Source organism: Trichechus manatus, unplaced genomic scaffold (genome assembly GCF_000243295.1).
Source record: "Trichechus manatus latirostris isolate Lorelei unplaced genomic scaffold, TriManLat1.0 scaffold00024, whole genome shotgun sequence".
Classification (NCBI taxonomy): domain Eukaryota; kingdom Metazoa; phylum Chordata; class Mammalia; order Sirenia; family Trichechidae; genus Trichechus; species Trichechus manatus.
In genome coordinates this window covers 18,717,215-18,742,634 of record NW_004443960.1, presented here as the reverse complement: position 1 = coordinate 18,742,634, position 25,420 = coordinate 18,717,215, and the positions used below count along the sequence as shown (strand labels likewise).

Here is a 25,420-nt window from a genome sequence, read left to right as displayed (position 1 = left end):
AAATATATATATAAAAAAATTATACAAGACATGAAAAAGCAACAAATTGTAAGTAGAAAAACTCAGAATTTGGATGGTGGAACTCAAGAAAGAGAAAAAGAAACGTTGTTTTAGAAATGAAGCTTAAACTAGAAGGAACACAAGAGAGAATAAACACAACCAATAATGCTCTAAGAAATAAAAAACTAAAAGGAAATTTTTTTAAATCAAAAAGAAATGATGAAAGGGATTAAAAGGATCCGAGAGAAAGTGACAATATTGAAGTTAGGCAAAGAAAATCCAACATGTAACTAATAGGAGCATCTGAAGAAGAAAATCAAAGTATAGAAACAGAACTAATAATAAAAATCATAATCTAATAAAAATGTTCCTGAAATAAAAAGAAAAAAATTATTTTTGAAGTTTTGTATTAAAAGACATATTGTGTACCTAAGAATGTTGATTCAAAATGATCACTACCAAGATATATGCTAGTAAAACTACTAGACCTTAAAGAAAAAGGAAAGTTTTGTTTATGGTGATGGGAATTTTGACAATGATTGTGGATGATGGTTGCACAACATGATTAATTGTTATCACTAAATTATACACCCAAAAAAATGTTGAATTGGCAGATGCTGTGTTATATATATTTTCACAACCATAAAAAAATAAAAAATGAAAAGAATCTTTTGGGCATCTGGGCAAAAAGAACACATGATTTAGAAGGGAAATAAATTAGATGATATTAAGACTTTTCAACAGTAATGCTTTATACCAGAAGAAAATGGAGTGACATATCTAGGACACTCAAGGACAGGAAATGAAAGTCAAGGATTTTATAGCCAGAAAACCTATGCTCAGGTGTAAAAGAAAAACTGTTATCATCATGTAAGAACTTGAGGACTATTATTCACCTAAGCTCTTCCTAAGGCATCTACTAGAAAATGAGTTTCAAGCAATGAAAATGACTATAGAGACATCAACATAATGACCAGTAGTGAGAATTAAATATATGGTTATTTGTTGAACTAGGAATAAATAGAATAGACTATAATATGTAAAGACTATATGACTTAATGATGTAGATATAGAAAAACAAGGGAAGGGGAATGGGGATATGGGTAGCATGTACAAAAATTTTTAAACTTTCTAGTTATCATAATTGGTAGTGGCTGTGTTATTGTTGTTGGGTAATCTCAAGTCGATTCCAACTTATAGAGACTTCATGTGATGAGTAAAACTGCCCCATGGGGTTTTCTTGGCTGTAATCTTTATGGGAGCAGATTGCCAGGTCTTTCTCCCACAGAACCGCTGAATGAGTTCAAACCACCAAGCTTTCAGTTAGCAGCTGAGCTCTTAACCATTGTGCAACCAGGGCTCATAGTATATTATTATTCTCAGACTGTGATATCTGTAAAGTAGAATTAGGCAAATAAGTAATTGTCAAATGTTCTATTTCTGTTATCTCTTGTGTCTTTGAGAACAAGGAGTCTCGGAGTGGAAGAAAAGAGATAAAGATATAATATAGAAGAGGTTCAATAAAAGCCATGTAGTCCTAAATTTTAATTGTGACTATCAGTACTAACTCATGATGTCTACTAATGTCCACTGTGAAGATCAACCCACTAGTAATGAGCATGCCTAGCACCCAGATAGTGGTCCTAAAATCTAATTTCCCACTAAAAGTAATCAGGGCTTCTTTAAGAAATAGCTTATTGCATGTCTGGGGCAGGAAATGTACAAGACAAGCCTGGAGCATCTTAATATACTGTATAATGAGAAAGCTATCAACGACTACTAGGGTCATATTAAAAGGACTCAGGAGCCAACATAAAGAGGCTCCCACTGGCCAAAGATGGGAAACTTTGAACTTCAACAGTGTTAGTAATTGCAATTGATTGAAACTAATCCAAATGTATTTAAATCCATGAGTCCATGATAATAATAATAGTTGGTCACATTCAGAGAATGATAGGGAACCAACTCATCTTGAAAACTAATAAATACATGGAAAGAATCAAGAATTTATCCTTACTTTCTTATATGGAGTGTACCACTGTATAACCAGATAGTAGATAAGGGGAGGTGTCTCTTTATAAAAGTATTCCAACTAATAAATGAAAAAGAAATTATAGAATATCACTATTTAGCAATCCCCAGTGAATTAATGGATCTAGCCACTGAGCATCAGTAGCTGCCAACATCACAAAAGGAGAGACATCATCATGTGCCTTCTGATAAAAGAACATGCCACCATCTATAATCTTGCCTGAGTCTGACCAACTCTCTGGATCCAGCTGCAAATTTGTAGGAATACAGAGGACACAGAAAGGTGATAAACTAAACCATGAGTATGCAATCAGCAAAATTCTGACTGTGGGAAACTACAGGTCCAACAGCCCAGATTTTCAATAGACAAAAGATAAAAGAAAGGGATGGAGATGGAACCTATAGATTATAGATTAAAAGAAGCTTAAAAGACATACCACGTTTTTTAAATTGGCAGGATTAAACTCTGATGTCTAGGCATGAACACTTGGGTGATTAAAAACTAAAAAAATGCAAGGAAAGAATTACCGTAAAAGTCAAGATAATAGTTAACTTTTAGATAGAGGTAAGGAGAGGGTTGTGAATAGGACGGGGCATGTGGAGGAGCTCCTGTGGAGGGCTGACAAAGTTCTACTTCTTGACCTGGATGGTAGATGTTGTTGTTGGGTGCCGTCGAGTTGGTTCCAACTCATAGTGACGTTCTACGTACAACAGAACGAAACACTGCCGAGTCCTGCACCATCCTCACAGTAGTTGCTATGTTTAAGCCCATTGTTGCAGCCACTGTGTCAGTCCATCTCGTTGAGGGTCTTCCTCTTTTTTGCTGACCCTCTACTTTACCAACCATGATGTTCTTCTCCAGGGACTGGTCCCTCCTGATATGTCCAGGATGGTTAGCTTTAAGGGTGTTAACCTTTTAATGATTCACTAAAGTATACATTTGTTCTTTGTGGTTTTCTGTGTCTGTGTTTTACTTTATAATAAAATTTTTTTTTTAAAAAGATATGTAGTTAAATCTATAGAGACAAAGTAGATTAGTGGTTGCCTAGGGCTGCAAGGTAAGTATAAGTATATGTGTACACTCACATGTGTGCGTGTTTTTTTAGGACGATTCACTCGCCATCTGAATATCCTTTCCATCAACGCCTTTGAGGATGATATTTTAACTAAGATTTTCAGTTCTATCGCTGACTGGCACTTTGGGAAAGGTTTTGATGTCATGTTCTTAAGGTAAGAGGCTCCTCTGTCTTCCCGGAAATTGATCTGAGGGTCCTTAATTTGGGTCGCTTGTTGATTGGTCTATTTCCCCCTTCTCCCCAAGGTATGGAAAGATGCTGGTGCAAGCTACTATGACAATTTATAAAGCTGCAGTAGAGAATTTCTTGCCAACTCCCTCCAAGTCACATTACGTCTTTAACCTGCGGGACTTCTCACGGGTGATCCAAGGGGTACTGCTCTGCCCCCATACCCACCTGCAGGTCAGCCACTATCATTTGTGTTACCAAGATTATTCAGCAATATCCTTGGCTATGTGGAATATACAATGATGATAATAATAATAGCTAACTTTTATTAAGCACTTAGCCTATGTTAGGCATTGTGCTAAGTATTTTATAAACATTATCTCGTTTAATCCTCATATCAACCCAGATAGCTCTACTTGAGAACTACCTCTACTTGAGAGCTACCTTCTCAGGTACCACCTTCCATTCATTCAAGTACTTATCTATGGATTTTCAGGATGTAGAAAAATTTATCCGGCTTTGGATCCATGAGGTTTATCGGGTCTTCTATGACCGTCTGATTGACCAGGAAGACAGACAGGTCTTCTTCAACATGGTGAAGGAAACCACTGCCAGTTGCTTCAAGCAGACTGTGGAAAAGGTAAGTCAGACTCTGTGATCATTTGACTTCTGAAATGGTCCCAAATGTTTGACCAAGTAGTTGCAGATTTCAAGTTCTATTCCCAGTGGATACTAACAGCTGTGCTCTCTGATTCTTGGGAAACAGGACTGAGTCATATAGTCATTTGATTTAGTAATGTTTTATTTGGTCTAATTTTGCTTCACTTCCATAGTAATATATACGTTTGGAATCCATTCAAAATCCATTCATTTTACAGTATGGTGACATTTATTATGATTCAGTTAAAATGTATTTTTAGGGTCAATTAATTTAGGAGTTAAGAAATGAACCATGAATTTTCATGGTTTGACTTAGGCGCTTGTAAAGCCCAACTGAAAGATCATCATAGTCTCCCATTTGTGAATGTTTCCTCTTCTCCATTTTAATATAAGTTGTTTTAAACCTATATAGTTACATCACCTAGTTCTGCCTCCATTGCTAAGAAGTTGTGATTTCTTTATAGAAAATTTGCAAATGTTTTTATGTTGAATCCAGAGGCTAAGTGCAGAGTATTAAGAGGTCCTAATATCAGAAAGAAGAAGCATCTAAAACGTTACTACTTTAGGCACAGAGAGTGGAGACCAGGGGTAGGACTTGAATCTCTATTCAGTATAGGAGCAAGCACATAAAAAATAGTACCATCCTTCGACTGCCTTCTCTGAGAGTCTTACAATCTGAACACTAATGTTTTAATCATTTAGCAAACAGACTGATCCTTGCTGTCACACTCTTTTCTAATGTCCTTTCATCATAGTCTTTAAGACCATACACATATTATGTTTTTTAAAAAAAACTGTTGGTGAACCATGACTTTTGAAGAATGTGCCCAGAGGAAACAAACATGTTCCCTGTTCCCTCCCTCCATATCTTCCACTGACATTCTGGTTGGGCCACTGGCTGAATGCTTAGATGAGACTTACCTTTCTTACAGGTCCTTATCCACCTGTCACCCACTGGAAAGATCATTGATGATAACATTCGTAGCCTCTTCTTTGGAGATTTCTTCAAACCAGAGAGTGACCAGAAAATCTATGATGAGATCACCGACCTGAAACAGCTCACAGTGGTCATGGAGTATTACCTGGAAGAGTTCAACAACATCAGCAAGGCCCCCATGTCCTTGGTCATGTTCAGGTTTGCCATTGAGCACATCTCCCGGATTTGCAGGGTCCTTAAACAGAACAAAGGCCACTTGCTCCTAGTGGGCATTGGGGGCAGCGGGCGGCAGAGTGCCACCAAACTGTCCACATTCATGAACTCATACGAGCTGTACCAGATTGAGATCACCAAGAACTACATGGGCAATGACTGGCGAGAGGACTTAAAGAAGATCATGCTCCAGGTTGGTGTGGCCGTCAAAAGTACTGTGTTCCTCTTTGCTGATAACCAGATCAAGGACGAGTCATTTGTTGAGGACATCAACATGCTTCTGAACACAGGTGATGTACCCAACATCTTCCCAGCTGATGAGAAGGCTGACATTGTGGAAAAGATGCAAATGGCAGTCAGGACAGAAGGAGAGAAGATTGAAATCACTCCTCTTTCTATGTATAACTTCTTTATTGAGAGAGTAAAAAAGAACCTTCACATTGTCCTAGGTAAGAAGAAGCAAACACAGTCTGACTTTTTTCCTCTGATTGTAGAAACCCAGGGGTTGTGTTTAATGCTCTCTCATTACCAAGTCCTGGCTGATTTTTACCTCCCAGATATCTCTCATATCCAACCATCTATCTCCATCTCCACCACCTTGACATTAGCTAAGCTGCCATTATTTCACCCAGACCTAACCCCTGCAACCTAGCTGTTCTCTCTATATCCACTCTTGTCCCTTCCAGGCCTTTCTATTCCACTGAACCAGGATGCTTTTTTATTTTTCATTTATTGCAGATAAGTTTTTCTATCTCTCTCTCACACACATACACACACAAACATTTAAATAGCTGTCCATTAGGATAAAGATAAAATTCCTAACACGTGGTCTTATAAGGCAGGGCCATGTTTCCTCTCCACCCTCATCTTAAACCAAGCTTTTCCTTCTCTCTGTGTTCTTCAGCCACACTGACCTCCTCACAGTTCCACCCATGCATCATGCTTCCTCCTACCACATTGAGTCTAAAGAACCAATGAATGGAATATGAGGTGTACAACCCAAGATCTGTGATTGGAGGAGATGGGGTCAGAAACAAGCTCATGGCCCACACAACAACTTTATAAGCAACTATGGGGCATCCATAGCTCTCTTATGTCTGTGAGTTGGTACAGGCAGAGCAAGTGAGTCAAAGAATTCAAACCATCCTGGCTGAGTGACCAGAAGGGTCTGAAAGGGACAACAGTGGGTATGAGAGAACAGTTAGATGGCTATTGTTATACACTGAGATCCTATCACAAAGTTGCATGAAAATATCCAAGGATCCCCTTGAGCTTCCCAGGCACTTATCATGGCTATTCCCAATTACACACCTGGAGTACTACAGGGAAACTTAGACTACTACCCTGCCCTTTGCCCAACCAGGACCCTCAGAAATACCTGCCTTTCCCCTGGGGTTATCCCTGACTTGAGGGAATGGAACTAACAAAGTTACTTTGCGTAAGCCATGAGTCCAATTGGGGACGCCTTCCGGAACCGCCTGCGGATGTTCCCTTCGCTGATCAACTGCTGCACGATCGATTGGTTCCAGTCCTGGCCCACAGATGCCCTGGAGTTAGTGGCCAACAAATTTCTGGAAGATGTGGAGCTTGATGACAACATTCGGACAGAGTAAGTGTTAGCTGCATTTGAAAATCTGGATGGTGGCTCTATTTTTGCTGGTGTTTTAAAGCTTTCTCAATTTAATATAGAAAAAGTCTTATACTTTCAAATCAGACCACATTTAGTTGTATATTTAATAAAACATCTTTACTGAAAAAGAATAAAGTGACACTGTTCAGAATTGTCCTGTCATGCACTGTTGTCATAGCTATGAGGACCTGGATATAATATGGCTATTTCAATAATCTTAGAGCATGCATACCCAACAGGGGTGACATAACTGCCAAGGGGATGAAAATTGGTTCTTGGGGGGATGAAAGGAGCCCTGGTGGCTTAGTGGTTAAAGTACTTGGCTGCTAACCAAAAGGTGCATGGTTCTAACCTACCAGCTGCTCCACAGGAGAAAGATACAGCAGTCTGCTTCCATAAAGATTTACAGCCTTGAAAACCCTATGGGGCAGTTCTATTCTGTCCTATACGGTCGCTATGAGTCGGAATTGACTCGATGGCAGTATTTCTGTTGTTGTTGTTTTAGGGGAATGAAAAAAATCTTTCTCTTTTATGTGTAAAGCACAAATATACCCAAAAAAGCACTTAATTTTTGGCTAGTGTAAGGAAAGAGATGATGTAGACCATTCTGGGTGATCCATGAAGGCAAGGCTCATGCTACCTGCCTTATCTACCTCTACATCCTTAGTGCCCAGCAGGTGCCTGGTACATAAAATAAGCAAACCAAACCCATTGCCATCGAGTTGATTCCAACTCATAGCAACCCTATAGAACGGAGTAGAACTGCCCCATAGGGTCTCCAAGGAGTGGCTGGTGGATTCCAGCTGCTAATTGGTTAGCAGCTGAGCTCTTAACCACTGTGCCACCAGTGCTCCATCTGGTACATAGCAAGCTCAATTAATGTTTATTAAAGGAATTAATGAAAAATTAAGAAGTTAGGCAGAGGTCAGAATGTTGATGGCCTTAAATTCCATTTTGAGAACTTCGAACTTTATTCCCTAGTCTAGGAGATTTCTGAACCTGGGTCCACAGGTTCACAGATAGAATTCAGAGGGTTGGTGAATATGAATGGGAAAAAGTACATCTTCATTTTCACTGACATCTAACTGGTATGTTACATTTCCTTCAATATTGAATATAGGTAGCAGACCCCAGTAGGATTTGCAAAACCCATGACTTTGTTACCAGCAGGAATCACGGTTATTTTCATGACTCATTCAGTCATTCTAGATACCTCAGTATATTGTTTTCTTCAAAACAATGGTAGTTACTAGACCCACTGGTCCATCTTGTTATTTAACACGGGGGTCAGCAAACTATGGCCCACAGGCCAAATCTAGTTTGCAGCCTGTTTTTCTAAGTAAAGGTTTATTGGAACACGGCCATGCACATTAGTTTATATATTGTCTATGGTTGCTTTCTTGCTACAAAGGCAGACTTGAGTAGTTGTAACAGAGACTGTATGGCTCACAAAGCCTCAACTATTTACTATCTGGCCTTCTACAGAAAAAGTTTTCCAATCTCTGATTTAATGTACCAGTTAAGAAGCACATATACTACTATTTCATACATTTGTTTGTTTAAAAATATTTCAAAAACTCTGTTATAATATCACTGGTTTCCTTTGGAATTCTATGTATTTTATTTTATGCATTTAAAAACTTTATTCTGAAAAGTCCAAAGCCTTCACCATTTTGCCAAAGGTTAAGAATGGCTGCTTAAGTCCTAATTATTCATCAAAGGGATTAGGGATGGAAATGCTATGATCAGAGATCTTTCCAGTAAGAGTATACACTTACCCCATCCTTCTCTACCTTAATGCTGTTGAATGTCTTCAGAAATGTTTGGACTTTAATGGGCTATAATTAGTGTGTGCCTTCTTACACTCTCATGTCTGTACTAAACTTGTGCTGTATCTCTCTGGAGGAAGTGGGGCTTACCTAACCGCCTTCATGTCCTCGGCAGGGTTGTCTCCATGTGCAAATACTTTCAGGAGAGCGTGAGGAATCTGTCACTCGATTATTACAACACACTGCGCAGACATAACTATGTAACCCCCACCTCCTACCTCGAATTGATTCTGACCTTCAAGACACTCCTGAATAGCAAGAGGCAAGAGGTTGATATGATGAGAAACCGCTATCTGACAGGCCTTCAGAAACTTGACTTTGCAGCTTCACAAGTGAGTGGCTACCAAAGTAGAATAGGGACAAATTGGTCCCAGACTAAGTGGAGGCAAGTGAGGCACTCATTTAGGCACAAAATTTAAGGGGGAGCCAACTAAAGAGAGGATCTGACCCTGGACAACTCACCTCATTCTCCTCATCCTAATCCCAGCCCTGTCGGATCTTGTCTTTATTTAAGAGTTTGATATTTTGTTCATCATGGATTTTTTTGCATTAATTTTTATTGTTTTAAAAATATATATTGCATTAAAATACTAGTTATCTTAAGTACTGAGTTTTTTGGCACCCCTTAAAATTTGTGCCCAAAGTGAGTGTCCTGGAGCAAGGGATAATGAAGAAAACCAAAGACACAAGGGAAGGGTTAGTCCAAAGGACTAATGGACCACAACTACCACAACCTCCGCCAGACTGAGTCCAGCACTACTAGATGGTGACCGGCTACCACCACCAACTGCGCTGAGAGGGATCACACAATAGAGGGCTCTGGACAGGGCTGGAGAAAACTGTAGAACAAAATTCTAACTCACAAAAAAAGACCAGACTTACTGGTCTGACAGACAGTGGAGAAACCCCAAGAGTATGGCCCCCGGATGCCCTTTTAACTCAGTACTGAAGTCGCTCCTGAGGTTCACCCTTCAGCTGAAGATTAGACAGGCCTGTAAAACAAAATGAGGCTAAATGGGCACACCAACCCAGGGGCAAGGATGAGAAGGCACGAGGGGACAGGAAAGCTGTAGTGGGAGACCTAAGGTCGAGAAGGGGAAAGTGTTGACATGTCTTGGGGTTGGCAATCAATGTCACAAAACAGTATGTGTATTAATTGTTTAATGAAAAAAACTAATTTGCTCTGTAAACCTTCATCTAAAGCATAATAAAAAATAAAAATAAAAAAGGTGAGTGCCTCACTTGCCTCACCCTTGCCCCAGGCCTGGATACTCTTATTAGGGTACTGGACAGGATAAGGCGGTGGTTGAGACCAGGGCTTTGTGGCATCAGACCTGGGCTTAAATTCCAGCTCTATTAACTTCGCAGCTATAGAACCTTGGACACATTTTCTCACCTCTTTGGACCTTGGTTTTTTCTTCTGTAAAAAGAGGGTAATCTCAGTTTTTACTGCATAGTGCTTGTCTTGATTTCTTAATGCTGCTACAACAGAAATACGACAAGTGGGTGGCTTTAACAAAGAGAAATTTATTTTCTCACAATTGGGGAGGCTAGAAGTCTGAACTCAGGTTGTGGGCTCTAGGGGAAGGCTTTCTCTCTGTGTAGGCTCTAGGAGAAGGTCCTTGTCTCTTTTCAGCTCTGTTCCTCAGTTCCTTGGTGATCTTCAGGTGGTGAGTATCTTCCCTTCTGTTGGTACTTGCTTGCCTCAGTGTCTGAGCTGCTCCTTTTATATCTCAGAAATGATTGGCTTAAGACACACGGTACACTGATATAGTCTCATTAACGTAACAAAGACAACCCTATTCCTAGATAGGATCATATCTACATGTATAGGGGTTAGGATTTACAGCACATATATTTTAGGGACACAATTCAATCCATAACAGTGTTGCTATGAAGATTGAATGAGCTGACAAGTATAACCCACAGCAAAATGCCTGACGTATCAATTTTTAATTGATTTGTGCTTGGAACCACTTGGCAAACCATCTAAAAAGAGGGTCATATTAAGAGATGGATTTTCAGCCACCAATGAAGGACTGAGACAGCTGATTGGTTTACAGTGGGTGACCTGTCGCTGTGAACAGCAAACCCATGGATCCTGCAATGCAGAGATGGGAGAGGACATCAGAGGTGGCCCCATTGCTCTGCACCTCAGGGTGCTGGGTCTAGCTCAAGGTCCTTGGCTTTTGGAGAGATGCTGAAAACTGGGATCTGTCCAGACAGGGGTGAGCAAACTGTCTGAAGAGCAGCAGAAAGCCTGAGGCTGTTTAGACCATAAAAGAGAACGACAGTGCAGTTAACATTGCTTGAGCTCTACCACGTGCCTGGCACTGTGTACAAGGAACGTAACGTTCTCATCTGCATGATACACGCAGAGAGACCAAGACGCAGAGAGGCCAGGCAACTCGCCCACAGTCACGCAGCCTTGTGAGTAGTCCCCATGAGTGGCCGAACCAAAATTGGAACTCAGACCTGCTGGGCTCCAGAGTCTGTGTTTCTAACCAGGCCAGCACGCTGCGCTTCTTCTCACACACAGCTTGCTGAGGACAGTGGGAGCAAGTTGAGAAACCCCCTTCAAATACTTGAAAGCCAATCCTATGTGTCTGAGCTGCCTTAGAAGGCAGAATCCAGACTAGTGGGCAAAAACTGTAGGGGCATAAATTCCAGCTCTTCGTCAGGAGAATGTAAGGGGTTTGGTTGTCTGAAAAAAGGCATCACTTCCCTGAGAGGTGGTGTCTTCATTTCCCAGGGTCACCATAACAAAATACCACAAAGCGGGTGGCTTTAAAGAACAGAAATTTATTTTCTCACAGTTCTGGAGCCTGAAAGTCCAAATTAGGGTAGGAGGTTGATTCCTTCTGGGGGCTCTGAGAGAGAAACTGCTCCATGCCTGTCTCCTAGCTTCTGGTGGTTCCCAGCAATCCTTGGCATTCCTTGGCTGGCAGCTGCATCTGCCTCCTTTGTGATCCCTGTCAGAGCAGTTGGTGGTGGTAGCCGGGCACCATCTAGTCGTTCTGGACTCAGTCTGGTGGAGGCTGTGGTAGTTGTGGTCCATTAGTGAATTGTGATTGTTGTGATCCATAAGATTTTCATGGACTAATTTTCAGAAGTAGATCACCAGGCCTTTCGTCCTAGTCTGTCTTAGTGGAAGTCCTGCCAAAATCTCTTCACCATGGGTGACCCTGCTGGTATTTGAAATCTTGATGGCATACTTTCAGCATCATAGCAACACTCAAGCCACCAAATATGACAAACTGACAGATGGATGGTGGTCCCATCATTAGAGGTGTTCAAACAGAGACCAGAAAACCACTTAGCAGGAATGTTATAGAGGGCATCAGACTGTTAGAAAAAATAATCTTAAAAGATGAAAGTTCCTTCTATCCAGCCTTCGAAAAATTGTTGTTGTTGTTAGGTGCCGTTGAATCAGCTCCAGATCATAGCAACCCTATATGTAACAGAACAAAACACTGCCCGGTCCTGCGCTATCCTCACAATTGTTGTTATGCTTGAGCCTATTATTGCAGCTGCTGTGTCAATCCATCTCCTTGAGGGTCTTCCTCTTTTTCACGGACCCTCCACTTTACCAAGCATGATGTCCTTCTCCAGGGACTGGTCCCTCCTGATAACATGTCAAAGTATGTGAGACAAAGTCTCGCCATCCTTGCTTCTAAGGAGCATTCTGACTGTACTTCTTCTAAGACAGATTTGTTTGGTCTTCTGGCAGTCCATGGTATAGTCAATATTTTTCACCAACACCACAATTCAAATGCACCAATTCTTCTTCGGTCTTCCTTATTCATTGTCCAGCTTTTGAATTTGCAAATACCATGGCTTAGGTCAGGTGCACCTTAGTCCTCAAAGTGACATCTTTGCTTTCTAACACTTTAAAGAGGTCTTTTAAAAATGTAGTTATTTTATTTATTTATTAACTTACGTTTAGTCTGTTTCTCCCTGCCTGCAACACTAGAATGTAGGCTTAACAAGGGAAGAAACACTGTCTATTTTTTTTTTTTTTTTAGTTTTAGTTTACCATTTTATGTCTAGGGTAACCCATTTTTTGAACTCAGTAACTGAGTGTTAAAAGATCAAAGAGATAAATGCCAACTGAAAGAGAGAATCCCAGTACCATGTCAGAATCTTTAGTAAATATTTCTCTACTGATTGGAAGCTCGGTTCCACTCTTGCTGATGGCCATTTTCAGCGTTGATGTCCTGACCCTGGTCTCCTCCTGCCCCTCTCTCCTTGCTAGGTGGCAGTCATGCAGATAGAACTGACTGCCCTTCAGCCTCAACTCATTCAGACGTCCGAGGAGACCGCTAAGATGATGGTGAAAATTGAAGCGGAGACAAAAGAAGCTGATGGCAAGAAACTTCTGGTGCAGGCGGATGAAAAAGAAGCCAATGCCGCCGCCGCAATTGCTCAAGGAATCAAGGTATAAAGAGCAGAGAGGAAGGAGAGGGAACCAGCATTTTCTGGGCTAGTCCGTTATCTCACTAGAGCCTAACGCAGCCCAGTATGATGTCTGTGATCATGCCCATCTCACAGATGAGAAAAGTGAGGCTCAGAAAGGGTAGGTGACTTCTCCAGTGCCACATAGCTAGTAAGTGATGAAGCAAGTCTTTCTGACACCTGGCTCTCCCCAGGAAGCATTGTTGTTTTCCAGTATTTCCCATCTGACTCAGAGTCAAGGCCTACAAGACCCAATATGATCTGACCTCATCTCTTACTACTTCACTCCCCTCCCCTTTCACTCTGCTCTGGCCACACTGACCTCCTTGCTATTCTTCAAATAAACACTAGGCAAGCTCCCACCCCAGGGCCTTTGCACTGGCCATTTCGTCTGCCCAGAATGAATGCTCTTCCTGCAGAAACCCACACGGCTGTCTCCTTCACCTCCATCATGTTTTTGCTCAAATGCAGCTAGCATGATGTAGGTGTGGAATAAATATTCATCAAATGACTGAATGTTAAACCTAAAAGGCTCCATTCAAAGGTTTTTTTTTTTTTTTTCCACCACAAAGAAGAAATAGTCCTGATAAGGGCTTAACTTACATTCATATATTAGAAGAAAACCTGATTAACACTGATATGATGTTATATATTTCTCAAAGTGCTTTTGAGTACATGATTTCATTTGCGTATCGCAACTACCTTGAGACTTAGCAATGACAGGTGTCAGTATCTGAGAATCAGTGACATTGAAGTTCAGTGGTGAAATGACTAGGCCAGAGTCACATAGCTAGTTAGTGGTGTTAGAATCCAAGGCTCATGGTGCTTAGCTTAAAGTACTTGTCCCTATGCCCTTGCTTAGCAGCTAGAAAAGTCTGTCAACGGTTCTTCAAACCAAGATCTTGAAGAAGTAGCCTGTGTCTGCCTTCTGTAATAAATGGGTCATGGGCTATTTTCTGGAAAAGGACAGGCCTTCTAGACCGACTTTTCTCCAGTGAGTTCTAAGACTTGGTGTCTCATCCAGTGCCTGATCTCAGAGGCATACAGTGAATGCCCTGGGTACCGGAGACTCGTTCACTCACAGAACTAGTGACACAAGTGGAACCATAAAAGACACACCAAGAACCATAATCCAGCAGCTGATTTGCCATTCTACAACCAGATGATAGTAACAATGTCTAATCAGCACCACGGTGGTGTCTCTTGTATTCCTTCATTTAAAAAATATTTATGGAGCGTCCACTATGTGCTGGCACTTTTCTAGGCAGTAGGGAAATAGGAATGAACAAGACAGACAACATTCCTTTCCTCCATGAGGAGATATACTCTGCTCCACTTAATTTGCAATACCTTTTGTCATCCTAATAGCACTGCAAGGCAAGTGGTATCATTGCCAGTTCACAGATGAGGAAATTTCATAATATAGGAACTTAAATGGCTTGCCCCATGTCGCACAGCTACTAAGTGACTGAACTGGGATTCAAACCCAGAGCTCTCTGGTCGCAAACCCCTTGCATTTGACCTTATTCCAGAAATTGCAAACTGGCAGCTAGGGAGCATGTGTACACTGTGACACACACCACACAGAGTATTTCTTAAAAATCAAAACTAGTTATCAACATTTAAAATTCTACAGATTTCAAGTAAAAAAAAATTTGAATGTTGAACTTTTCCTTTAAAAAAAAAAAACAGCCCCAAATCAGGCATTCTGGCAACATTGGGCCTGCATTCCTGTGTTGTTCCATCAGTGGTGTTGACTAGATGCTGCCCTCTGCGTGTTCTAGTTCACCAAAGCCCCAGCCAGCCCGCTTCCCGCACTCAGAGCACCCACCTGACCCCGGAAGACACATGGATTTGTACTCTTTCATGCTGTTATAGGCATGCCAGGGCTCAATTTTCACTCTGTCCTTGCCTAGCCTCAGGTTCCTCATCTGTAAAATGGGGATACTAAGAGAAAAGCATGTAAAGTTTGTAGCACGTGCCCAGCCACAGTCAGGCCTTAATGGTCCAAATCAGTTGTTCTTTGCCGTGTACCAAGTGGACTTGCCTGCTTGACAAGGGCAGCCTCTTACCATGCAGGGTGCCATAGGGAAAGCAGAACCAGACTCAGGATTCTGCTCTGCAGTGTCAGGGGGAAACCTGAGGGAGGGAGGAGAGCGGTGACTAAGGTTTATGAGGAGATGACCCCGGACTCCCCGCCACACCCACTCGGGGGCAATAAACTGCCACCTTGAGTTTCGGTGCAGAGGGTGAGGTCTAACGTCTGCCATCCCGTCCTGGGTCCTGGAGTGACATCATGGAGGTGTGTCAGGAGGCAGAAGAAACCATCCAAGGAGAAGAAACCTGTGCTTGCCCCGCAGGTTCCCTGGGCTTTCGTGTGGCCCAGAATTCAGTCCTGAACTTTTCGGGGCTGCAGTTCTTACTCCACAGGAGGTCTGGGAATTTCCTGTACTCTTCTCACCCCCAAAAAATGAGATTACATGGAAGAGCACCCAGTGTGGAGCCTAACGCATAGTAGGGGCTCAACCGTGTGAATGGAATCCATATTAGGGAAATTAAGAGACTGGAAGAAAATGAGTAGGGTCTCTGGCAAAGTGCTTCACAAGCACAAAGATTTGCTTTAATTGGGTGATTCTTTTTAAGCTAATGAATCATTTATTTTCCCCTAATAAGGATGATTAATGATGCTAAAATGACTGCAAAGCTGAACACATTTGCCAGAGTACACTGTGCTTCATACCTCTCCAGCAGCCCTGTTGCTCCCAGCATTGCAAAGCCACACCGGTCAGTTTTAATCACGATACTCTTATCGTCAGAACAAATATTGTAACAGTAATAACAAGTACGAAAGAACTTTCAAAAACTCAATTTTAACACTTACTTATTTTTCCAAGTGTCCTCCTAGCCTAGCTCCTACTCACAGCATAATTGTGATTTGTATCATGCTTTTTTTTCTTAGCATCCTATTACAAATGTTTTCCCAAAATACCAGCTCATCGTTTTAATGACTTTTTTAAGTAAGCACATCACCCATCAAATGGCCATTCCCCTAAACCCAAACCCGTTGCTGTGGGGTTGATTCCAACTTATAGTGACCCTATAGAGCAGGATTAAGTCTGCCCCATAGAGTTTCCAAGGCCATAGTCCTCACAAAAGCAGACAGCCATGTCTTTCTCCCACAGAGCGGCTGCTGAGTTCAAACCCACGACCCTTTGGTTAGCAGCCCAACGCTTTAACCACTCCTCCACCAGAACTCCTTAGCCATTCCCCTACTGGGCAGTTAAGTCAACTCCCCCTTCCTCTTTGTGTTCATTGCTCCAATAGTGTAAACCAGAGTTGTATGTCAGAATCACCTTTGGAGTTTTAAAAAATGCAGATTCCCAGACCCCACCCAGACTGATGACTCAGAGTCTCTGGGCGTGGGGACTGACCGGGAACATGTTCTGAATGTGCCTTGATGATTCTGATGCACAGCAGGCTTGCGAGTCGCTGTTATAGATAATGCCACAATTAGAGGCCTATTTGAGTCACTTGACAACCAAGCTTGCGCCAAGACCAAGGTGGCATCCAGCCCTGCCCGCTAGGAAAAGGCGCAGAGCTAGAAGGCCACTGGGAGCTATGACACACATGGGGCGCTAGCTGCCTGGCAGATTATAAAAAATAGGGTGGAACTATTGATGATGGGATCCCGTAGGCACTTGGACCATTGAAATCCACCGAGCATCCGAAGCTGTGATTGAGCCAACATCTTGGGTTTCCCCTGCCACGAAATCCTTTCTGAAGCTGACTTGAGAAACAGGAAGGACCGGTTTGAGGAGTTCTTCTGGTGCAGTGGTTAAGAGCTTGGCTGCTAACTAAAAGGTTTGCAGTTTGAATCCACCAGCCGCTCCTTAGAAACCCTATTGGGGCAGTTCTACCCTGTCCTATAGGGTCGCTATAAGTCGACTCGACGGCAGCAGGTTTGGTTTTGTTTTTTTTCCCTGTGCCTGGCACTTTATTCTAGTGGATGTCGTAGGGATGAGAAGGAGACATCCAAAGCAGGACATTCCATTTTTATGTTGGGGACATCTGACATGGCTCATTTTGGGGGCATGAGGGAGACAGGTATTGTTTTAATATGATGAAGCCAAATAAAGCTATACGTTTATAAGAAAAGCAGAAAACATAAACTACAAAGCCCAGGACATACACCAAACCCGTTGCTGTCAAATCGATTCTGACTCATAGTGACCCTATAGGATGGAGTAGAACTGCCCCATAGGGTTTCCAAGGCTGTAATCTTTGCAGAAGCAAACTGCCACATCTTTTTCTCATGGAGTGGCTGGTGGGTTCAAACTGCCAATCTTTTAGTTAGCAGCCGAGCGCTTAACCACTGCACCACCAGGACTCCTTATGATATACACAGGCAGGTATGTACATATGTGCACACACATGCAGAATAAGTACGAAGGTGGAACCACATGCTTGCCTTAAGTTTTCTGAGACGTGACACTCGGGAAATTTCACTTCGGTCGTGCCTGTGTGATCCCTCCTTGGTCTGGGGGACTGACAGAGCAGTCACTGGGCGGGCGGTGGGATAGGAGCTCAGAGTTGAAGCCTGCTCTGTGACTAACCGTGTGACCTTGGCTAACCCATTTTACCTCCACGGACCTCGTTTTTCTTTTTTGTAGAATTTGGTAATTGGACTGCTAAAAAACCTAATGGTCCCTACCAGTTCTAAAATACTGTAATATTAAGCTTTCTTTTTTTTTTTTTTAAGTTGATATATGATTCATACACTTACTATTATACAATTCAGTGCTTTCTAGTATATTCACGAAATTGTGCAAACATCACCACTATTTAATTCCAGAACATTTTCATCACCCCAAAAAGAAACCCTACGCTCATTAGCAACCACAAATCTGCTTTCTGCCTCTATGGATTTCCTTATTCATATAAGTGGAATCATACAATAGATGACCCATTGTGTCTGACTTCTTTCACTTAGCATAATGTTTACAACACGTTATAACAGGAATCAGTGCTTCATTCCTTTTCATGACAATAATACTCCATAGTATTAATTTTGTTGTTAAATTAGCAAATACTGGACATAAGAGACACCATCCCCTTTGCCCTGAGCTTACCCGACCTCTGACTCCCTACCCAGCTCTATTCTCTATCCCCACTCTTCATCCTGACCCTGCCTTGAAAGGATCCCTGGTGGGGCAATGGTTAAGTGCTCGGCTGCTAACCAAAAAGTCAGCGGTTTGAACCCACCAGCCACTCTGTGGGAGAAAGATGTGGCAGTCTGCTTCTGTAAAGATTACAGTTCTACTCTGTCCTACATGGTCACAACAAGTTGGAATCAACTTGACAGCACACAACAACCTTGCCTTGAACTCTACCCTATTCCCAAGCCTCACCCTGTCCCTGATTCCTCCCTCTCCTGTCGCTGAGCTGAAATACATTCCTGATCCTGAGCCCACCCTTGACCTTCTCCATTCCTTAAGCCTTATTTCTCCCCTAAACTTGACCTGACTGTCTTCCCACCCAGGTCTTCAATCCATCTGTCACTCAAGCCTCACCCTAATCCCTTATCTCTCCCTGGTCGATAGGTGTGAAGTCACCCACTGCATATGTCTCTGGGAATTTGTTAAAAAACAAAAGCTTAATTTTTAAGATCACAAACTAGGTGAATGCTCAGAAGTCCAAACCGCATCCCCTGAGGCCATGCACCTTCCCTGAGGCTGGTGGACAGTGAGAGCCGCGCTCAGGGCAGTGCTCTCAGGCACGGTCCCTGGGGGACACGCAGGCCCTCACCCTTTCTGTCTGTGCTGCCTGCAGAACGAATGTGAAGGGGACCTGGCAGAGGCGATGCCAGCATTGGAGGCCGCACTCGCTGCGCTCGACACCCTGAACCCTGCGGACATCTCCCTGGTGAAGTCCATGCAGAACCCCCCTGGCCCTGTCAAGCTGGTCATGGAGAGCATTTGTGTCATGAAAGGGCTGCGACCAGAGAGGAAGCCAGACCCCGGCGGCTCTGGTAATCCCCATCAGCACCCCAACCCCACCAGGGGGCCTCAGGGTCTGCTGCTCCCTGACGGGGAGGGTGCCCCTGCCCCCACCAGGCCAGCGGGCAGCACTGATTTGGAGGAGTCACGAAAGGCACGGGGATGTACTTGTGTCCCCGGAGGTCTCGCTTCTGTTCCCTCTGCATCCTCTCTCCTCTCCATCATTTGGGAAGATGCAGCATCTGTGGGTGAAGCTGAGCTGGGTCAAGGCCTCTGCCTGCAAATCATCCAGAAAATGAAGGTCACATAGATGAAAGGACTGAGATGGAGTGCATACAGAGCAGGGTGTGTGGGAGAGGGAGAGAGACAGAGAGAAAGACACGGAGAGAGAGCGAGGCAAGATAGAAAGAGACTGAGAGACTGAGGGATGGAGAGAGACCCAAACACACACACAGAGACAGTGAAACAGTGACAGAGACCAGGACAGGAAGAAACCAGGAGGAAGAAAGACAGACAGGGAGAGGGAAAGAGAGACAGAGACAAAGAGAGACTCACATACGTAAAGTCAGACACAGAGAGACACGAGGGGAGAGAGATGTGGAGAAAGAAAGACAAGCTGAGACAAAAATGCCGCAAGTGGGAGAGAAATGGAGATAGAGAGACCCAGAGACACACATGTGGAGTCACAGAGCCAGAGAGTGAGCAAGTGGGAAGAAAAGACCAGGAAGGAGAGAGAGAGGAGTCAAAACACAGAGAGAGAGAGTGCTACCAATGGAGAGTTAGAGAAAGATGGGGGCAAAGGGAGGCAGAGCCAGAAACACAGTGGGGAGAAAGGAATAAGGGAGGAAGAAAGGAAAGCCTCCTTTTACAATTGAGCCTAGAAGCATTTATAGGTGAATAGTCATTCTACTTAAAATCTGAATTAGATGTAGGACCTTGTATTAAGACCAGCGTCTTAGAACTGAGCAAGGATTTTAAAAACCAAGTCTAGTGATATTTCCTGCCTTCTGAGTTCTCCTTTCCTGGAAACCGCCCTGCCTCTCCTCCACTCCCTCAGGAATGTTGTTAGAAATCTCTGCTCCCAGGAGAAAAGTGGGGTACAGAGCTCAAATTCTAGTAAAAAGACCAGACTTAATAGTTTGAGACTGGAGGGAACCTGGAAGACATGGCCCCCAGACTCTTTGTTAGCCCAAAACTAAAACCATTCCCAAGGCCAACTCTTTCAGACAAAGATTAGACTGGACTATGGGACGTAAAATGATACTCATGAAGAGTGTGCTTCTTAGCTCAAGCAGATACATGAGACTAAATGGGCAGCTCCTGTCCGGAGGTGAGATGAGAAAGCAGAAAGGGTCAGGAGTTGGTTGAATGGACGTGGAAAATCCAGGGTGGAAAGGAGGAGTGTGCTGTCACTAGCAACTAGGGTCACATAACAATGTATGCATACATTTTTGTATGAGAGACTAACTTGGATTGTAAACTTCACTTAAAGCACGACAATAAAAAAGAAAGAAAGAAACAAACAAACAAACCAAATCTCTGCTCCTGCACTTGGGAGCTTCTGGCTCCTGCTTCCCCTTGCTTAGCATTCCCTCCTTCCTGGCCAGTTTCAGGCCAAAAACCACCTGAAGAAGAGACGAAGGAGATCAGGAATGGAGGAGCCGGAGGTGGACTTTGCAAGAGAATCCCTTAGGAAAGCAGCTCAGGTATAATAAGTTGGCCTGAGCAAGGATGAGCTAGCCAGCACTTCACCCTGGCTGCCCCTGCAGTCACCCGGGAGCTTAAAAAATACTGAGGCCTGTACCACACCTCCAGTAAGAGGTTCTTATTCCATTGGTCTGGGGTGCAGCCTGAGCATTAGTATTAAGTATTTTCTAAGATACAGCCAAGGTTGAGAACTGCTGTGATACACAGAGCAAGGCCAGGTCATGAATGTCAGTTTTTTCTTGGATCATTGATGATCAGCCCAGGACCCAACACCTACCTGCCGTACTTTAAAATTAAAGCAGATTATGTACCATAGTTTATGCAAATAACGCAGTTTGCCAACCGCTCCCTCTCCTCAGAGGTATTTTCATAAGTGCGCTACACTAATTTTATGCTTACAAAAATACCTTGAGAATACCTTCAACGGAGAGGGCAAGGTTGGCAAACAAACATAGGAGGCATGCATTATTTGTGTAAAAATACGGTGTATTATTTGGAGTCCCTGGATAGTGCAAACAGTTAATGGGCTCGGCTGCTAACCAAAGTATTGGAAGTTCAAGTCCACCCAGAGACAACACGGAAGAAAGGTGTGGCAATCCAAAAAATCAGCCACTGAAAACTCTATGGAGCACAGTTCTACTCTGACACACAGAGTATCTATGAGTCAGGGTCGACTTGATGAGATTTTGGTTTTTTTAATTGGTGTATATTATTCACCCAACTCTTAGAATTTAGTGGGTACATTTGAAATGGAGCAAAAGAGTTATCAAATTAGCTTTGGGTACTTTGAATTTAAATGAAGCAGGTTATTTTCCAGAATGTAAACAAAAACTTTCGGCTGGTGGCTGTGCTTACATTAGAAATGAATGGGACACGTCTGACCTGTTTGACTTAATACAATGTCTAAAAGTGTAACTTTTGGACGAGCCTGAGCTTGGCAAGTGTTTGTAGTACCATGAGCCAAACAGACCCTTGACTTTTTTTTTCCAACATGTTGACAAAAGGACCACTGTCCCAGGGTGGCATCCCATCTCACTTGATCTGTCATTAGTCAGCAGCACGGTTGGTACTAAGGAAAATGGGGGCCTGGCTTTGTTTTCTGGGCAGGCCATGGACAGCCTTCTGCCCAGGTGACACCCGACTCACTCACTCCCACTGTCCACCACAAAGATGCTTTAGGTGCCATCCAACCTATCTCCCAGATTTGAAAAGGAATATTCAAAATACATGCTCATAGGCTTTAACTCCTGTTGCCTTCTCCATCTATGAATGGGATACAGGGTAACATTCATTCAGTAAGTATTTATTGATCACGGAATATCAGACACTGAGCTAGATTCTAGTAAACACAGCAGGAGCTTACAGCTTTGAGGGAGAGGTGGACAATAAAAAATAAACAAAAATTACAAATTGTGATAAATGCTGTAAAGGGAATGAAGCGTGGGCTTTCATATTTTTTAAGCTCCCAGGAGATTCCAGGGACAGCCAGAGTGGAGAGGTACTGGCTAGCGCATACTTGCTCAGGTCAAGTTATTATACCTGAGCTGTTTTCTTGAAGGATCCTCCTGAAAAGCTCACCTCCCAGCTGAGATAAGAGAATATGCTGGAGGAGAGATGAGGGGCCACCTTAGAAAGAGTAATTGATCTAGGGAAGCCTGTCTGTGGAGGTGGCTTTAAAATGAGATCCAAAGTCTGGGCACTAGCCAGCCAGATGCCATTTACAGCACAGGAGAAGGGCTCATGGGTAGGAAAGCACTTAGGATCATGGAGCAATCGAAAGAAGGTGCTTTGTGACCCAAGTCTAGAGAATGAGGGATAGAGTGGCTGGGGATGAGGCTGGTGAGGTTGGCTGGACCTCCCAGGCCATGGCGAGGAGCTTCGATGATTTTTTCCACATACAAGGAGTAGCCTCTATAGAGTTTTATATCTCAACCAGAAGGTCTTAATAATACAGCCTGTTATCTCTGCTTCTTGTACAGGTAAGATGATAGAAGATTTCTGGGGGGTATCAAGAAAGATCCTTGGAGATCTGAAATTCTTGGAAAGTCTTAAGACATATGATAAAGACAACATCCCCTCAACCGTCATGAAGAGGATCCGGGAAAGGTTTATCGATCACCCAGACTTCCAGCCAGCTGTCATTAAAAATGTGTCATCAGCCTGTGAAGGTCTGTGCAAGTGGGTGAGGGCCATGGAGGTATATGACCGCGTGGCCAAAGTAGTGGCTCCCAAACGGGAGCGGCTGAAGGAGGCTGAGGGGAAGTTGGACGCACAGATGCAGAAACTGAACCTGAAGCGGGCAGAGCTGAAGCTGGTGGAAGACCGCCTGCAGGCCCTGAATGATGAATTTGAAGACATGAACCTCAAGAAAAATGCCTTGGAGGAAAACATCGAAATCTGCTCCCAAAAGCTAATCAGGGCAGAGAAGCTGATCAGTGGTCTTGGAGGAGAGAAGGACAGATGGACAGAAGCTGCTCGGCAGTTGGGGATCCGCTATATTAACCTGACAGGGGATGTATTGGTGTCCTCAGGGACCGTGGCTTACCTGGGTGCCTTTACAGTGGATTACCGGACCAAGTGCCAAAAGCAGTGGTTGGAACACTGCAAACAGAAGGTCATTCCTGGCTCCGCTGACTTTAGTCTCAGCAACACGTTAGGGGATCCTGTAAAAATCCGGGCCTGGCAGATTGCTGGGCTGCCCATTGACTCCTTTTCCATTGACAATGGCATCATTGTGTCCAATTCCAGACGCTGGGCCTTAATGATTGATCCTCAGGGGCAGGCTAATAAGTGGATCAAGAACATGGAGAAAGCTAATAAGCTGTCTGTCATCAAGTTCACTGATGCCAACTATGTGAGGACACTGGAAAATGCTCTGCAGTTTGGCACCCCTGTCTTACTTGAAAATATCGGAGAAGAGCTGGATGCCTCTATTGAACCCATCTTGCTCAAGGCAACATTCAAGCAGCAAGGGGTTGAGTATATGAGGCTGGGTGAAAATATCATTGAATACTCCAAGGATTTTAAGTTGTACATCACAACCCGTTTGAGGAACCCACATTACCTCCCTGAAGTTGCCGTGAAAGTCTGTCTCCTTAACTTCATGATCACCCCCTTGGGTCTCCAAGATCAACTCCTTGGTATTGTGGCTGCCAAGGAGAAGCCAGAACTGGAAGAGAAAAAGAACCAGTTGATTGTGGAAAGTGCCAAGAACAAGAAGCAGCTAAAGGAAATTGAAGATAAAATCTTGGAGGTCCTTTCCATGTCCGAGGGCAACATCCTTGAGGATGAAACTGCCATCAAAGTTTTGTCTTCCTCTAAAGTGCTGTCTGAAGAAATATCTGAAAAACAGGAAATTGCTTCTGTGACAGAAATGCAGATTGATGAGACTCGGATGGGCTACAAGCCAGTGGCTATTCATTCTGCCACCATCTTCTTTTGTATCTCTGACCTGGCCAATATCGAGCCGATGTACCAGTACTCCCTGACATGGTTCATAAACCTGTACGTTCAGTCCCTGGCTAACAGCAGGAAAAGTGATGAGCTAGACCTACGTATCGAGTACATCATTGAGCATTTCACCCTGAGCATTTACAACAATGTTTGCCGCTCTCTCTTTGAGAAGGACAAGCTGCTCTTCTCCCTCCTCCTGACCATCGGCATCATGAAAGAGAAAAAGCAAATTAATGAGGAAATTTGGTACTTCCTTCTAACTGGTGGTATTGCACTGGATAACCCCTTCCCCAACCCAGCTCCCGAATGGCTGTCTGAGAAGGCATGGTCGGAAGTTGTCCGTGCATCTGCATTACCCAAACTGAATGGCCTAATGGAATATTTTGAACAAAATGTTGAGGATTGGAAGCTTATCTATGACTCAGCCTGGCCCCATGAGGAGACATTTCCGGGACAATGGAAGTTCATTCGAGGACTAGAGAGAATGGTGATCCTTCGATGTTTGCGGCCTGACAAAATTATTCCAGCTGTTCGGGAGTTCATTGCTGAACACATGGGAAAGGTCTACGTTGAACCTCCTACATTCGATCTCCAGGGTTCCTACAATGATTCCAGTTGTTGTGCACCGTTGATTTTCGTGTTGTCTCCAGGCGCAGACCCAATGGCAGGTAAGGACAGAACATTATATAAGGATATAATGCGGAAAGCCCAGAATGAGTGGATGGATGATGATAGCTTATCTCTGACAGCAGGGATCTCAAACTCAAGTGGCTTAGATGGCCAAGCAGTTGCCAGTTTAAGATGCAGCCGGGCAACTGAAGACTTCTTTTTTCTGGCTAAGGGGAACAGCTGTTACTCAGCTCTGACAAATTGTGCTAAGAGGTAATGTAAGCCCAGGATGGCCAGATCATCTGATTTTTCCAGAGAAACCAGAAATCTCCCATTTTAAATTTTCATAATTCATTCACATTTCTTAACTATCTTGTGAGGTCCAAGCCAGGGGCCAGATTCAGCCTGCTGGCTTCCAGTTTGTCGTCTTGGTCTTAAACAATTTTTTCTGACTATTTTGCTTCTTTCAGCAGGGCTTTTTCTTTTTCTTTAACTTTTTTTTTTTTTTTTTTGATTAATTAATACTGCATTGTGGTTAAAAAAAAAAAAATCAAATAACGCCGAAAGGTATAGGACCAGGGTTTACTCTGAATATAGTTCAAACAGGACCGGCAGAATAAATGCTTCATTCTTTCTCTTCATTTATCAGCTTTCAG

General features: G+C 43.2%; 1 protein-coding gene across 1 annotated transcript in view; it reads left to right on the top strand.

Annotated features, from left to right (window-relative positions):
• Window positions 1-25,420, top strand: part of DNAH3 (dynein axonemal heavy chain 3) — a 206,223-nt gene that overhangs the window by 157,814 nt on the left and 22,989 nt on the right. The window contains exons 44-52 of the mRNA XM_023728516.1: window positions 3,138-3,261; window positions 3,353-3,509; window positions 3,772-3,915; window positions 4,868-5,534; window positions 6,529-6,694; window positions 8,660-8,876; window positions 12,800-12,982; window positions 18,829-19,027; window positions 22,682-24,823. Coding sequence (XP_023584284.1) covers window positions 3,138-3,261; window positions 3,353-3,509; window positions 3,772-3,915; window positions 4,868-5,534; window positions 6,529-6,694; window positions 8,660-8,876; window positions 12,800-12,982; window positions 18,829-19,027; window positions 22,682-24,823 — 3,999 coding nt within the window. The remainder of the gene's footprint in view (window positions 1-3,137; window positions 3,262-3,352; window positions 3,510-3,771; window positions 3,916-4,867; window positions 5,535-6,528; window positions 6,695-8,659; window positions 8,877-12,799; window positions 12,983-18,828; window positions 19,028-22,681; window positions 24,824-25,420) is intronic.